General features: G+C 34.1%; 1 protein-coding gene across 5 annotated transcripts; it reads right to left on the minus strand.

Moving 5' to 3' along the window:
* Positions 1 to 54: 54 nt before the first annotated feature.
* Positions 55 to 11,754, minus strand: LOC130647684 (uncharacterized). Of its 5 annotated transcripts, none has more exons than XM_057453662.1 (7): positions 11,631 to 11,727; positions 10,330 to 10,446; positions 2,622 to 2,888; positions 2,206 to 2,384; positions 1,751 to 1,818; positions 949 to 1,265; positions 55 to 615 (listed from the first exon to the last, which is right to left on the minus strand). In XM_057453662.1, exons 3-7 carry the CDS (start codon positions 2,836 to 2,838, stop codon positions 266 to 268), a joined length of 1,131 nt encoding a protein of 376 aa, XP_057309645.1. In that variant the 5' UTR covers positions 2,839 to 2,888; positions 10,330 to 10,446; positions 11,631 to 11,727; the 3' UTR covers positions 55 to 265. The 5 variants fall into 5 exon arrangements, with proteins under 5 accessions (XP_057309645.1, XP_057309627.1, XP_057309637.1 ...); XM_057453644.1 differs by having other exon boundaries at positions 10,325 to 10,446; positions 11,631 to 11,726; XM_057453654.1 differs by lacking the exon at positions 10,330 to 10,446 and having other exon boundaries at positions 11,631 to 11,754.
* Positions 11,755 to 12,479: the final 725 nt, after the last annotated feature.

Genomic DNA, 12,479 nt, shown 5'->3' on the forward strand with positions numbered 1-12,479 from the left:
TGTGCGTGCGCTGATAAAGTTTTTGGAGATAGGTGTTCTTGATTTACAACAAAATCCGGTCGTTAAATTTTTATTTACAAATTTATTTACAAAATCCAACTAAAAAAAAATCAACAAAATGGATAAATTGCAGCCAGAAACTCAGTCACGGTGATCAAAAAGTCTCTTGTAAAACGAAGCGTGTCCCACTTAATGTTTCGTGCGATGGAGAGTGACAATACAAAATGTCTCAGTTCCGTGAATACATGCACTTTCTTCTTTGTTATCAGACGTGTGCTTCGAAGGAAATAAACTCCGTGGGAAATGTTCGTCTGTCACGAGGGTTTCCTTTCCCCTTTGCTAGACGTTGCATAGTCATGCTTGCTTCTTGACGTGTTAAGGGAACAAACAAATCGTTATTATTGTTTTTAAGCGTGCTTGGAATATCAACGAGCGAACTGGACTTTTGATGTAGTAGTGGGGCCTTTTTTGTTGGTGATAGCTTAGGTCCCGAAAACATGCCACGTTCCCAATTATCAAACTCGCTTGAGCGAAAGAAAGTTTTCGTTACGTTCGTCGTTTGGGCGTTCGTAGATGTCGAAGAAGATTCACTACTGGTGCGAACTATTCCTTCATCTAAACACACGCAAAAATAAGAATGTGCACAGTGCAGGTCAACCGCGTCTCCAGGGTCTTGTGGTTATTACAGAGTGGTCAATTTTTCGCCGCTATTAACTTTATCAACAAGGCCCTGGGGACAAAATTGGGTGCCAATTGCAACCTCACTGTTATCTTACGAATCCTTGAACTGCTTCTCAGAAGTAGCAGTTTCGTTTCTAAGCTTTTTATTGTTGTCTTTCATCGGCACATTGAGACGTAAAAGGGACACCCCTCCCCTCCTAGAAATATGGATGATAGATGCCACAGAATTTCTATACACATAAATAGTATAAATGTCAAATTATTTACCTGTGTCAGAATCCAGAGCAGGATTGAGCGGCACAATACTCAGTGTGGGTTTTAGCTGAAGTCGTTTGGAGTGATTTAAAGCACTTTTAAAATCCCACGCAGATTGGCTGTATGCAAAAACGTCTTCGTCGCTGCTCGCTGTGTTTAACATACTCGAAGTTGAAAGTCTGCTATGTCGTAGCGTGGTAGGTTCAAAGAATTGCGTGGCTCCCCAAAAAGCAGCTTTATTTGTGGGAGATGTTGGAGCTGTAGTCGCATGTTTTTGTTCTGGAGATTCGACAGAAGGCTGTCTGTTTTCAAACGTTTGATGATATTTTCTACAATATTTAAAAGGAGGATGAGAAGAAGCTTTCAAAGTTTAGCAAAAGTTTTACATTTTACAGGAAAGAACTTTCGCGATCCTACGAATTTAGATTTTATATATATTATATTATATTATATTATATTATATTATATTATATTATATTATATTATATTATATTATATTACAGATTCCCGATGAAATATTGCGTGATAATGAGGGCTTATAACTCTCTTCCCGCTCCGTAAAGACTTCTCCTATTTTTTGATCTTGTTTGGACTAGTTTTTATGAATTTTGTACGATATAACAGTGAAATTCTCAACGAACATTTCTAATTGGAATATTCAGTGGAAATAAAGTTTTGTAAATTTTCCGAAAACGGCAAACGTTTTTTTCCCTTAAAATAAAATACATATTTTGGGAAATGAAACACTCCAAAATAATTAATTTCAGCTTTTTGCATGAATAAACGCAGTCGTAAGAAATAAACAAAGACTTACAGATGTCTTTCTGTTGCGGACAATCCATCCCAGCTCGAGTATGGTTGGTAGGCTTCAATTTGTTTGTACTAAAGTAACAATAAGTCAATTAAATGGACGTCCCCTTTATTATTACACGTATTTTATTCAAAATGGCAGCGGAATCGCTACATTGTGCTACATATGCACGAAATAGATTGTCCGGGATATGTACGACCGGTGATATTCTGAGGACCGGAATAAATAGGACGGACGGGATAATCTCTGTAATGATCACTGTTACTTGTTTGTTGTCCAAAACCGTGTCATACTAAAGCACGCACAAAATCTTAAAGCCAAAATTAACAAATGGATTTTTGCTAGGCTCCTGTTCCTTTATTAATACCTATTAACGCCAATTTCGTATTAAAGTTGCACAGAATAGCGGACTTTTCAGGACTCATTGGAACAAACAAACAAATAAGTAACTAACTAACGTTAACTAATGGAGGTATACTGTGCTGGTATATTTTTCTCAACCAGTCTCGATGTACCGGCTTTTGCGTTGCACACAAATAGAAGGTTCGGTTAGGCGTTATTATATCAATGACGTAAGGATAGCCATGTAATCTTCCTGAATGTTGACGCACTTCGCAACCAATCAAATCAATCCGACCTAAAGAGAGTGTTATAGTCAATTACTGTCAATTATTCATAGCATTTCAGGAACATCAGTAGCTACAAAACAACCTGTATCAGCGAGACACAATGATATAATCACATATTCCAAATATTTTAAATCATCAGCATTTTATTGCTGCCGAATTTTTTTGTGTATCGATTTAATTTTTTTCTAAAACAATTCACAAAAAATGGAGTTAGGCTGGATCAACAGAACAAGTTTTGTTTATACCTAACGGAAGCTCGCCAAGCTTTTGACTATCTTCATTCGTGTAGTAATAGAGTTCAACTTCTCTCTCCACCGCAGGGTCAATATCAGCTCTTGGTTTTGTATCGTATAAAACAAACCATCGCAGATGCCACCGGGCCACTTTACTCTTAATTTTCTCCAACGGAGGTGATTTCGTTAAAAATCCATATTTCACGATGCAATGTGGGTCAAGTTTCATTACTTCAGTCACTTTTTCGGAATTAACCGTGTACTTGTTCCTTTTTCGACCTGGAATTAAAAAAGCAAAAAAATGAAATGTGACTAACCCCAAATTTAACGTAAAGTATCCTATTTTAGTTAAATCCTATTTTTTCTGGTATCAAGCTCATCTCCAGGGTTGTGTTGCCTTATGTCAAAGTCACTATAGTTCATTGCGCCGCTGGCCTTAATTTTAACCATAACCTTCTTTAATGGTTATGTTATCCCCTTCTTTGAACTTATTCTTTAATGTTTTCGCATGTGCTTGACGCTAGAAGCAGGCAAATCTTATATTGAGTGGGAGGGAAAAACAAAACCAGAAAAAATAATTTTAAAGCTATTCAAGTTTTTATGCTTGTACATCATAATATAATCATTTACCACCTTATGCAACATTGCTAGCATAACATGGGTATAGAATAATCCTGGAAACGAGGTTGGAATGGTGAAAGTATAGGCTGTTTTAGTGTATACGGTCCATCTTTTCCCCAGGGTTATTTTCTTAGCAGCGAGGCTGCATCTAGGATCTAGTTATATTAATGACTATTAAAAAAATATATAGAAAATAAGTGAGTGCTGTTGCCATATAACGGAAAAACAAAAGAAGTCTTGTTAAGCACTTCTTAAGTGTCATATACACTACTCAAAACAAGCGGAAATTATTCATTTCACCACAGTCTATACACTGATGTGGTTTCCGCCTATATCTTTTAATAACAAAATATTAAAAGACATGGTTAGAAAACACTGTTGACGCTCAAGTTAATGTCAGCAAGCATAAAAAAAGCCGAAATAAGGACCCAAAAATATATAATATTAGCCATATTCTGTCTGTTTGTGCGCGAGAAAAAGTCGTGATACAGACACAAAATGCAAAATATAAATTAATTCGCCTTTTTCTTGGTTTTACAAAAACTTTTGTTTAATTTAAAAAGTCTTATACAAAAGTCATGAGTAGTTAGCTTTTATTGTTCCCTCGATACAGTTTTTTTGATCTGAATGCATGCACGGTCAAAGTTACGAAAAATTAACATTGCATTGTCTGTTTCGTTATAAAATTCGCGCTTTTTCAAGTTTTATGATAAGAAAAAGATGTTGTAAGTAAATTTTTTGTTTGTTCTAAACATGAATTCGGAATTTATTAAATTTTGTTTCAAACAAGAAAAATAATTATTTTTTTTAAAGCTGGATGTGTTTGTTTGTTTGCTGAAATTATTCTTCTGTTTTTAACTGAACAAAAAGCGCAAGTTAATGTCAAAGTTAGATTTTTTTAAAGCTATTTACAAGAGATGTCTCTTCCTTAACCCTAATCTGGAGGTAAATATGCGCGCATTATTGTTAAATATATGAATTTAACCAAAAAGCGTGCAACACTAGTTCTGATAAACTATGCTATAAAAGAAAGAAAAATGTGTAGTTTTTACTGCTTCCGTGCCTATCAATGTATTTTTCCAGGGACCATGACTACCGCAGATTAATGTTATAGCAGGTTCGCGAAATAATCACGACGGTGAATTCCCGTGGATTGTTCTACGAGCTAACGACTAGTTTATTAATTTCTTTATATATTTATGTATTTGTCCCTGTCATTTCACATTGTATCATGTCGAATTGAAAAAATTAAATTTCACATAAAAAAAATATTTAAGTGAGTGGCGACAGTTGTTTAGAAAAATTGTAGCTACCGCGAAAATTTATAGCGAATATATGCACCTCTTTACAGCGAACTCTTCTTCGTAAAGGATGACGGACAAACTCTCATAAACGATCTCTATATTGCAGACAATTTTTATCGTAAACCTCTCTTAAGCGAACGTCATTTTACGGCCTCAACCATTAAAAACTGACCTCGCCCAACAATCAATTAAATAAAAACCTTTTTGTAAGACAAAATTCCAGTTTTTTGTGTCCTGTGTATATGAAAGATATAACAAGAAATATTGTCTTTTGACTCCTTTTTTTCCAAAACCCCGTGACACACTTTTTTCGCCAATTTCACTATACCTTAACACCCAGTATTCTGGTCTGTGAAGCAATATAAGCTAATTCACTGTAATTTAAGTAAGAATGAATCCTTGGAGTTCTTCTGTTTTCTCCAAAATCGACAAAGCGAAAAGACTAACGAAACATAATCGATACATACCTATCCTTACGGTTTTCGACAGTTTTCTTAAATTCATCTTATTTTTAAAAAAACACAACCATAAAAAAAATTTCTACTCTGTATCAAACTCGACCCTTGATAGCAGTGGTAATTACCAAGGTATGACTAAAGTGCTCCTACACTGTGGTTTTATTACTATTTCTGCTAAAACACTTCTGTGAAATAACAAACCATCATCATTTATAACCGGAAGTGTGACCATAGCTCAATAAAAATAAACCAATTACAAGTCATTGTTTTACAGTTTGACATGTCAATTACTGATTATATAAACTTAATTAATTAAACCCGCTCGTAATTAACATACGTTAATGTTGTCATTTATCAAATAATTTAAGTCTAACGATGGAGAGTGCAGAAAACCTGTATGATGGTGTGCATGTAGGAGGTATGTACAGTATTTGTCCACCCACTCAAAACCAGCATTCATGTTTGAAAACAACTGCATAGTTTGATTTTAAAATGTAATTTTTGATGCACTTATTTCCCATATAACACTTCTAGCTTTTCTTTTATGCAATGTGCGCAACGCATGCGCAGTTGCGATTGCGGGGTCATTATTTTAACCTTCAGGCTTTTTTAAAATCCATTTAACCACGGCACGTAATTAACATTCCAGCTGATTGACATTGATGTAAAATAAGTTCTGCTGACATAAGAGATAAATTATCGGGACAATGAAAATAGCAGTATAACCAATCAAATTGTTTCATTTCGGGGTGAAGATTTAGAATTATTGAGAGTCGCGTGATATATTGCAATTTTTCCCTAAGACTTTTTTCTGGAATCGTTTTCGTTGACCACAAAAAAAACACGGACGTGAAATAAACGGGGTTGTTGGGTGACCGTAATATAGAGCGTTATGTTTTTATCCAACTTAACTGTTCACTATGTGAAACAAGGAAGTTCACATGTGAAAAACAGAAGTGAACAAGTGGATTACATGGATAGCGGGATTGAACAACCTCGACCCTATGCCTCTTTTCTTCTCACCACCCCGGTATAAAAAAGAGACGAAGAACTTTTTGTAAGATCGTATTTCATTTCTAAAATTTCCCTAAAGGGGGTTGGTTTCGTTCCCGACCGCTCTAAACTTGTGGATGGACTTTCTTGAAAACAAAAGAATTGGTCCGGTTGTAGGATGTATGTCATAAAATAAACAAAATGATAGCAAATAGTTTTTTGCTGATATAAGCATTCTTGTCTATGACGTCATTAGAAGCTTTGTCTATAATAGTTATTCCTACTCAAAATTTATGTACTTATTATCACGCAAAAAAAAAAAATTGTCGGAAAAAAAGCCTCACCCAGAGTTCTTTAGTCACTTTTTAAGTTTTCTATACAAAAAAAACAAAACATTTTTAACCAGGCTTTTTCCAATACGTAATTCGGTGGGCGAAATTAATCGTCAACGCATCTTTGGGGTTTTGCATTTTTTTTCAGGAAATTATTTTTCGCAAATTTTGCGAGGTTTTAACAATTTCGAAATATAGAAGTTCAAGCTACATGTACCACACAGCAGTTCTCTACCATCCAACAAACCGCAACACGTGCAGTAATACGATACTATAATTTTATGGAAACTAAAATATTTTAAAAGAAATTTTAAGTACATTAAGCGTGTTTAATTGTTCTGCATTCTTTCCTTTATACGAATCGGTTAAATATTCTGTTGACCCAGACCTCTTGGTTTCATGGTCTTTAATTGGCCACTTTTTTAGCACGTCAATTCATGACAATAACTTAACATAAGCCTTTTATGTAAATTCTATTATTCAATTAAATAATCCCAGCATGTTGAATCACGTCTATGAAGTTATTGTGAAAGAATAAAAGAAAGAGGTGAATAGCTATGGTTTTAAATCAACAATCAGTGCGTATTCCAATGTTTTAAACTTTAACAAAACTGCAACTCCTTTTTTAAGTTACGTACCCGTTAGGAGTGAAATCGTTTTTAGGCGCAATTTACATTGTATCTGCCGGAGGGGGACAATGGTTTCGAGGTTCAAAACATTTTTCAAAATATATTACCTACTGGCGTATCTCGAAAAGATATTTCTTGCGTACGTCTGAGGTGACTTTTCGGCGCGAAATGAAGTTGAAATCGATTACGACGTTCGAAATTTCTTCTTTTTAAGAAGAAAAGAAAAAAAACGTAAACAATAAAAACTGCTAAGGAAAGTTATAAAGTTTTGTCATGTCAGTAGAGAAAATAAAGAAATATTAATAAAGGTTATTATTTTTATGATAGCTCCTTGAGTTAAGTTTATAGAACAGTCTGTGCTGTTTAAAGAGGGAAAAAGAAGAAATGAACTTAGGTTTGCAACGATATTTATTTTATACTTTCTTAGGTGAAGAACTAATTCTCTTTTAATTTTTCTTTTAGCTAGCCAACAAGTTTTTCCAACAAACTCCCGAACCTGCTTTTTATTTCTTTCTACATTACAATAAAATCATATTTTTTTTATTTTAAATTACGCAACAGTGGCTACAAACGATGGCTATAGTAAATAGATAGTTTTAGTATAGAAATATTTTTCAAAAAAAATTGTAAAGAACTTTAACCCTATTCGGTCCGGGGTTTTTCGAACATACTATGACCTGGGGGGGGGGGGGGGTGGGGCGGATTCCGCCCCCCCTCAATAACTTTTCATAGGGTTGTTCAAATTGAATCAAACTTGGCACACTTATATTACGTCATAAAAGGAACAAAATGGCGCCAATAAACTTTTGCTTGCGTCAGCACATTTTCTGTGACGTCATCAGAAGCTTGAAAATTGTTAAAAATGCCACTATCTGCTTCAAATATAATTACTTTTGTTCTAGAGCGAATTTTCACATTCTGTTTGAAGTTTCTGAAAGGTAAATAAAAGTTATTTAACATATCTTCCGGTTTTTACATGGATCGGATAAAAAATTGCCAAAAATTGCCCGAAAATCCGTTTTTTTCCGATTTTTGGGTAAAATCCGACAAAATCGGGAAATCGGGTTAGTCACGTGTTCAAATTATTCCAAATGATTCTTCTTGATGAAGCAAAGTTGTGTCAAGTTCTAAGGATAATCCTAACAGGAGTTATTATATTTTCCCCATTATAAGGATTTCATAGAGATTTTTAGGGGTAGTTTCAAGTAATGGCCAATATCAAAGCCTCTGAAAGGTATGGGATCTAAAAAATTAGCATGCAGGTGTCTAATAGATAAATGTTGAAACTCAGTAAGTATCATAGCCATATAACAAAGCAATCAGGAGTTATTAAAAAAAACCGTCAGGGGGGGGGCGGAATCCCCCCCCCCCCCTCCCCGGACCGAATAGGGTTAAATATGCTCGGCGGTAAGGATATCTTAAAAACATTTTCTTGTACCCTTTCTTTGTTGAATTTCCGCGCCCGAAGGCGTAGGAAATTCTTTAAAACCGTCGTTTTTTCTTTCGGAGCATTTTTTGAGAAATAATCGACCCTGGGATTTCACGTTGGTCCGTCACAGATGTAAACTTCGTACCCAAGCTTCTTAACTACTGGGAAGTCTAGTATTGACGCTTCAGGACAAAATTGGTATTTGTTTTCGACAAAATTTGGCACAGTTAACAAAAAAAGTATGCTGAACATAATGGTGACATAATAATTTTGATTTTTGTCACCTAAATGTCATTTTAGGCCAAAATTGGTCCAAAAATTAGAACTACTTTATTTTCAACAAAATTTGGAACAGTTAACAAATAAAGTATGCTGAACATGATGGTGACATCAAACTTTTGATTTCTTTTTACCTTAATGCCATTTTAGGCCAAAATTGGTCCAAAAATTAAAACCACTTCATTTTCGACTAAATCTGGCACGGTTAACAAATAAAGTATGCTGAAAATGATGATGGTACAAAAGTTTGATTTTTTGTCACCTAAATGTCATTTCAGGCCAAAATTTATCCAAAAAATAAAACTGCTTTATTTTCGACAAAAATTGACACAGTTAATAAAAAAAGTATGCTGAAAATGATCGTCACATCAAAATTTTGATTTTTTGTCAACTAATGCCGTTTAAGACCATAAACGTTTCAATCGCAAGACTTTCAACCATGAATGATAGGCTGTATTTTTTGTTACCAATTTCTTTTAAAATGTGAGTTTATTATGACACGTTTCGTTTTGTTTGCGTTTGTTGTAAGATATAATGTCACGGATAAGCTTTATCTTCAGAGGTTCATGCACCAAACCCCTTCGAATGTTTGGCACAATAACACAACGAATTAGCAGGTTTTCATCAAATTTTGTGGTAGCGCGCGGAAATTCTTAGAGCCCCCAAGGCTTCTTGTTTTATAATTTAACTTAGTTTAGCGAACAGAACAATGTTTTTTTTTGTTGTTATTGATTGATAGCTGCCAACAGTCAACGCATGTAGGGTAGTTCAATGTTGTTGGTTTTATCTCTGATGAAAACAAAGAAACTAAACTGTAATCTAAACGATATTTATCAGTTATGTTGTAATTTTCAAGTGTTTGTCAAATCCAAAGACGCTGCATTGCGTGTCAGTGTAAACTGTGCAATGTTTTTAATGTTGTTGAAATTTATGTCACTTGCTGAAAAACGAATGCGTTTATACAGATTCACGATTTTTAATAACTCGCACGGAACAGAAATAAAATAAAGCTAATTTCTATATTAGATTGACACATTTTGAACTTGTCAAAGTTTTCTTGTCAATGTTTAGAGTTATTTGATTAAGTCCAAATTCTTAAAATCTGCTAATTGTTGTTGACGACGTCAGCATGGCCATTTTTCACGATTTTCACAGTCTGCAAGGGCCCTGAACTGGATTATTTCAGCGGGCGTGCTAAACAATGTGACTAGCAACTTTTCAACGCTGTTTACCTGGCTTACGTGTGTGCAAAAGTAGCAACTTTGCGTCTCAAATCTTTATCCAAGATTGTAGCTAATGCATAGATTGTTGAATAAGGTTATGCATGTGTACAGTAGCAGCTTTTCTTTTAAGTAGGGCCCTAGACTGGAAAAGGTAACCTGAAACTATTGTCTCTTTCTTTGAATTTCCCTTACTTGCTTTTGTTGTTGTTGTTGTTGTTGTTATTATACGCTCTAAAAAGTCAGTTTACCTACTAAAAGAGATCCTCTTACATCTAAGCTGATCACATGTCGATAAAGAGAATTGGAATTTATTCATTTAAAATATTAGTGTGGAAAGTAATAAACTCTTAAAAAGTTCATGTAGGAATTTAAAAACATAAATAGGAAACAGAAATACATAAATAATAATTAGAAATATTAAAAAAAATACACAAGAGAATATAATACCTTACGAAAAAATCAATTTGATGACTTAAATCGTGCGCTTCAGTTTTGACATTTGTTGTTCACTGCATCACATTGTATCTCGAGACGTCCATCAGTCCTACGTCAATCACTCTTCTATTGTTCTACATAATAGAATTCCTGGAAACTAATTGTCATAAGTAATCCGACTTAATTGCACCACTATTGAACTAAATGGTAAATTTCTTCAAATGTATTGTGCAATACATTATTCTTAAAATCCATGTTGCCATGGTCATATTTTTTTAACTTCAAAAAGATTTTCTTTGATCTATCTCGTATGCGCGTCAGTATTTTTTTGACCAATTAGTTACCAGGACTTTTTACTAGAAATAAAAAAAATTCACTAAAAAAAGAATTCTTCCATACAAATAAACTTGTGAGCTAGCTTTGTTCCCAGTTCCTTTAAATAAAAAAATCACTGCATTTTATTTTACTTCCCTCTATCGATTGTCTCGTCAGAAAGACTTTCGATCTGTTGACTGCAGTTCAGCTCTAAACCACTGACATGTATAGATGACGTAATGTTTTGGTTTTGCGTTGTGAACAATGGACATGCGTACTAACTCTTGCACGTAAAAGATATAAACAACACACCACAAAGTGAAATAAATCCATTTAAAACGAAACGCTTTCAACTTGTGAAACTTTTTTAGAAAAGAGAATATAGTTAAAAAAATCTAAATTTCAATGCCTATCGGATCTTGTGCTTCTAAAAAATCTGTATAAATTTTCATAATCGCAATATTTATGCTCCTGTTTTTTCACCTACAATGATACGCACGCATGTATAAAAAGCTGTAAAGATTTGTCAATATTGGTCATCATGACTTAAAACATTTAGTGAAGTATATATTTAGTTATTTCTTAATTCGAGCTATTCGAATGAAACAAACATTTCTTATTGGCTATAATGTAAATGTTTTACTGCCTCGTCTCCAGGACTTCCTTTTCTCTTTATAATATGAGGATGGTGAGAAAAATGAAACTTGGGATCGAGGTTGAATGCTTCCCGTTCCCAGAGACAAACCTAGGTTTATTTCAAGAGCTCTGGAAACAAAAATAGGCCGAATGCTTATTTTATCCCTACACTCTTGATATTATTTCGAAGTTAGGTTTTGGTGTCCTCAAGGAATGTTGTTACAACACAACAGCTTGGCCACCAAGATAAACTTACTAACAAAACAGCTTTCTCGGCATTTTAAATAAGTAAAGAAGCACAAAGTTGCAGACTAATATTTAGCGAACAAATTCTAAGTATGTTTAAAGAAATGTTTAGAATCCTTACCTTAATATTTACTCTAGGCTGATATTAAGAGTGTCATTCCCATCGTCGTTAGGCAACGTTTTGCAAAATTATGAAAACTATGTGTTATGTTATCCATTTCTTAACCAAAGATACTTCCAAACCACGAAGGCAATAAATAAAATAATGCAACAAAAAACCTTTTGATCCAACCGACGTTATTAATGACAATTTGAAATACTGGTAAAATTAATAAGATTTATATTTTAATAAGGCTGTTTCACTTTCATCAATTCGTGGTGGAAGCCTCTTCGTTGGAAAAACTTGGTGACAGGAAAAGAAAGGGGACTTTAGTCTTTATTTGTTGTTTCCTACGGATGTTATTGTATGATTTCACATTTAAGGTGGAGCAACCTCATCCCCAGAGCTTTTTAGGTTTTCTTTTATTTCTGAGGAGTCTTCTTTTCCAATACAAAAAACCTATCAAGCCCTGGAGACGAAGTTGATACGATGAGAATAAACAAGTTGCATTGATACGGATAAATTAAGTAACATAAGCTTTTAGCTGAAAAGAAATCCTAGATCAATGGACACGCTAATTTTCTCACAAAAAACTTAAATAGAAGGGGGAGAGCATAAAATACTGTAATTACTAAACGCTTGTTCTCTTCCCAGGTGTTTTTAATAACAAGCCCCACCACGTTATCACTTTCTCTATCGATAGTATCATAAGAAAGACTTCTGTTAACCGCAGTTCAATTTTCCTAAAAATATACTTTGTATAAACCACAACCTAACAGATTTCGTTATATTTATAACTTTCCAAGAGTTTCAAATTTTTTCTTGCTTTTTGCTAGCTAAAGGTTTCAGAGTAATTGGCTGTCAATTTCA

This window comes from Hydractinia symbiolongicarpus, chromosome 1 (genome assembly GCF_029227915.1).
Source record: "Hydractinia symbiolongicarpus strain clone_291-10 chromosome 1, HSymV2.1, whole genome shotgun sequence".
In the NCBI taxonomy this organism is placed as follows: Eukaryota; Metazoa; Cnidaria; class Hydrozoa; order Anthoathecata; family Hydractiniidae; genus Hydractinia; species Hydractinia symbiolongicarpus.

What these genes read in the sequence shown, in the direction of transcription:
- LOC130647684 (XM_057453629.1), bottom strand. Translation starts at nt 5,038, where the DNA reads ATGAATTTAAGAAAACTGTCGAAAACCGTAAGGATAG. An exon ending in GCTTGGCGAGCTTCCGTTAG is followed by an intron (nt 2,385 to 2,621) that starts GTATAAACAAAA and finishes CACTCTCTTTAG; the next exon opens with GTCGGATTGATTTGATTGGT. An exon ending in GTATACCTCCATTAGTTAAC is followed by an intron (nt 1,819 to 2,205) that starts GTTAGTTAGTTA and finishes TTGTTACTTTAG; the next exon opens with TACAAACAAATTGAAGCCTA.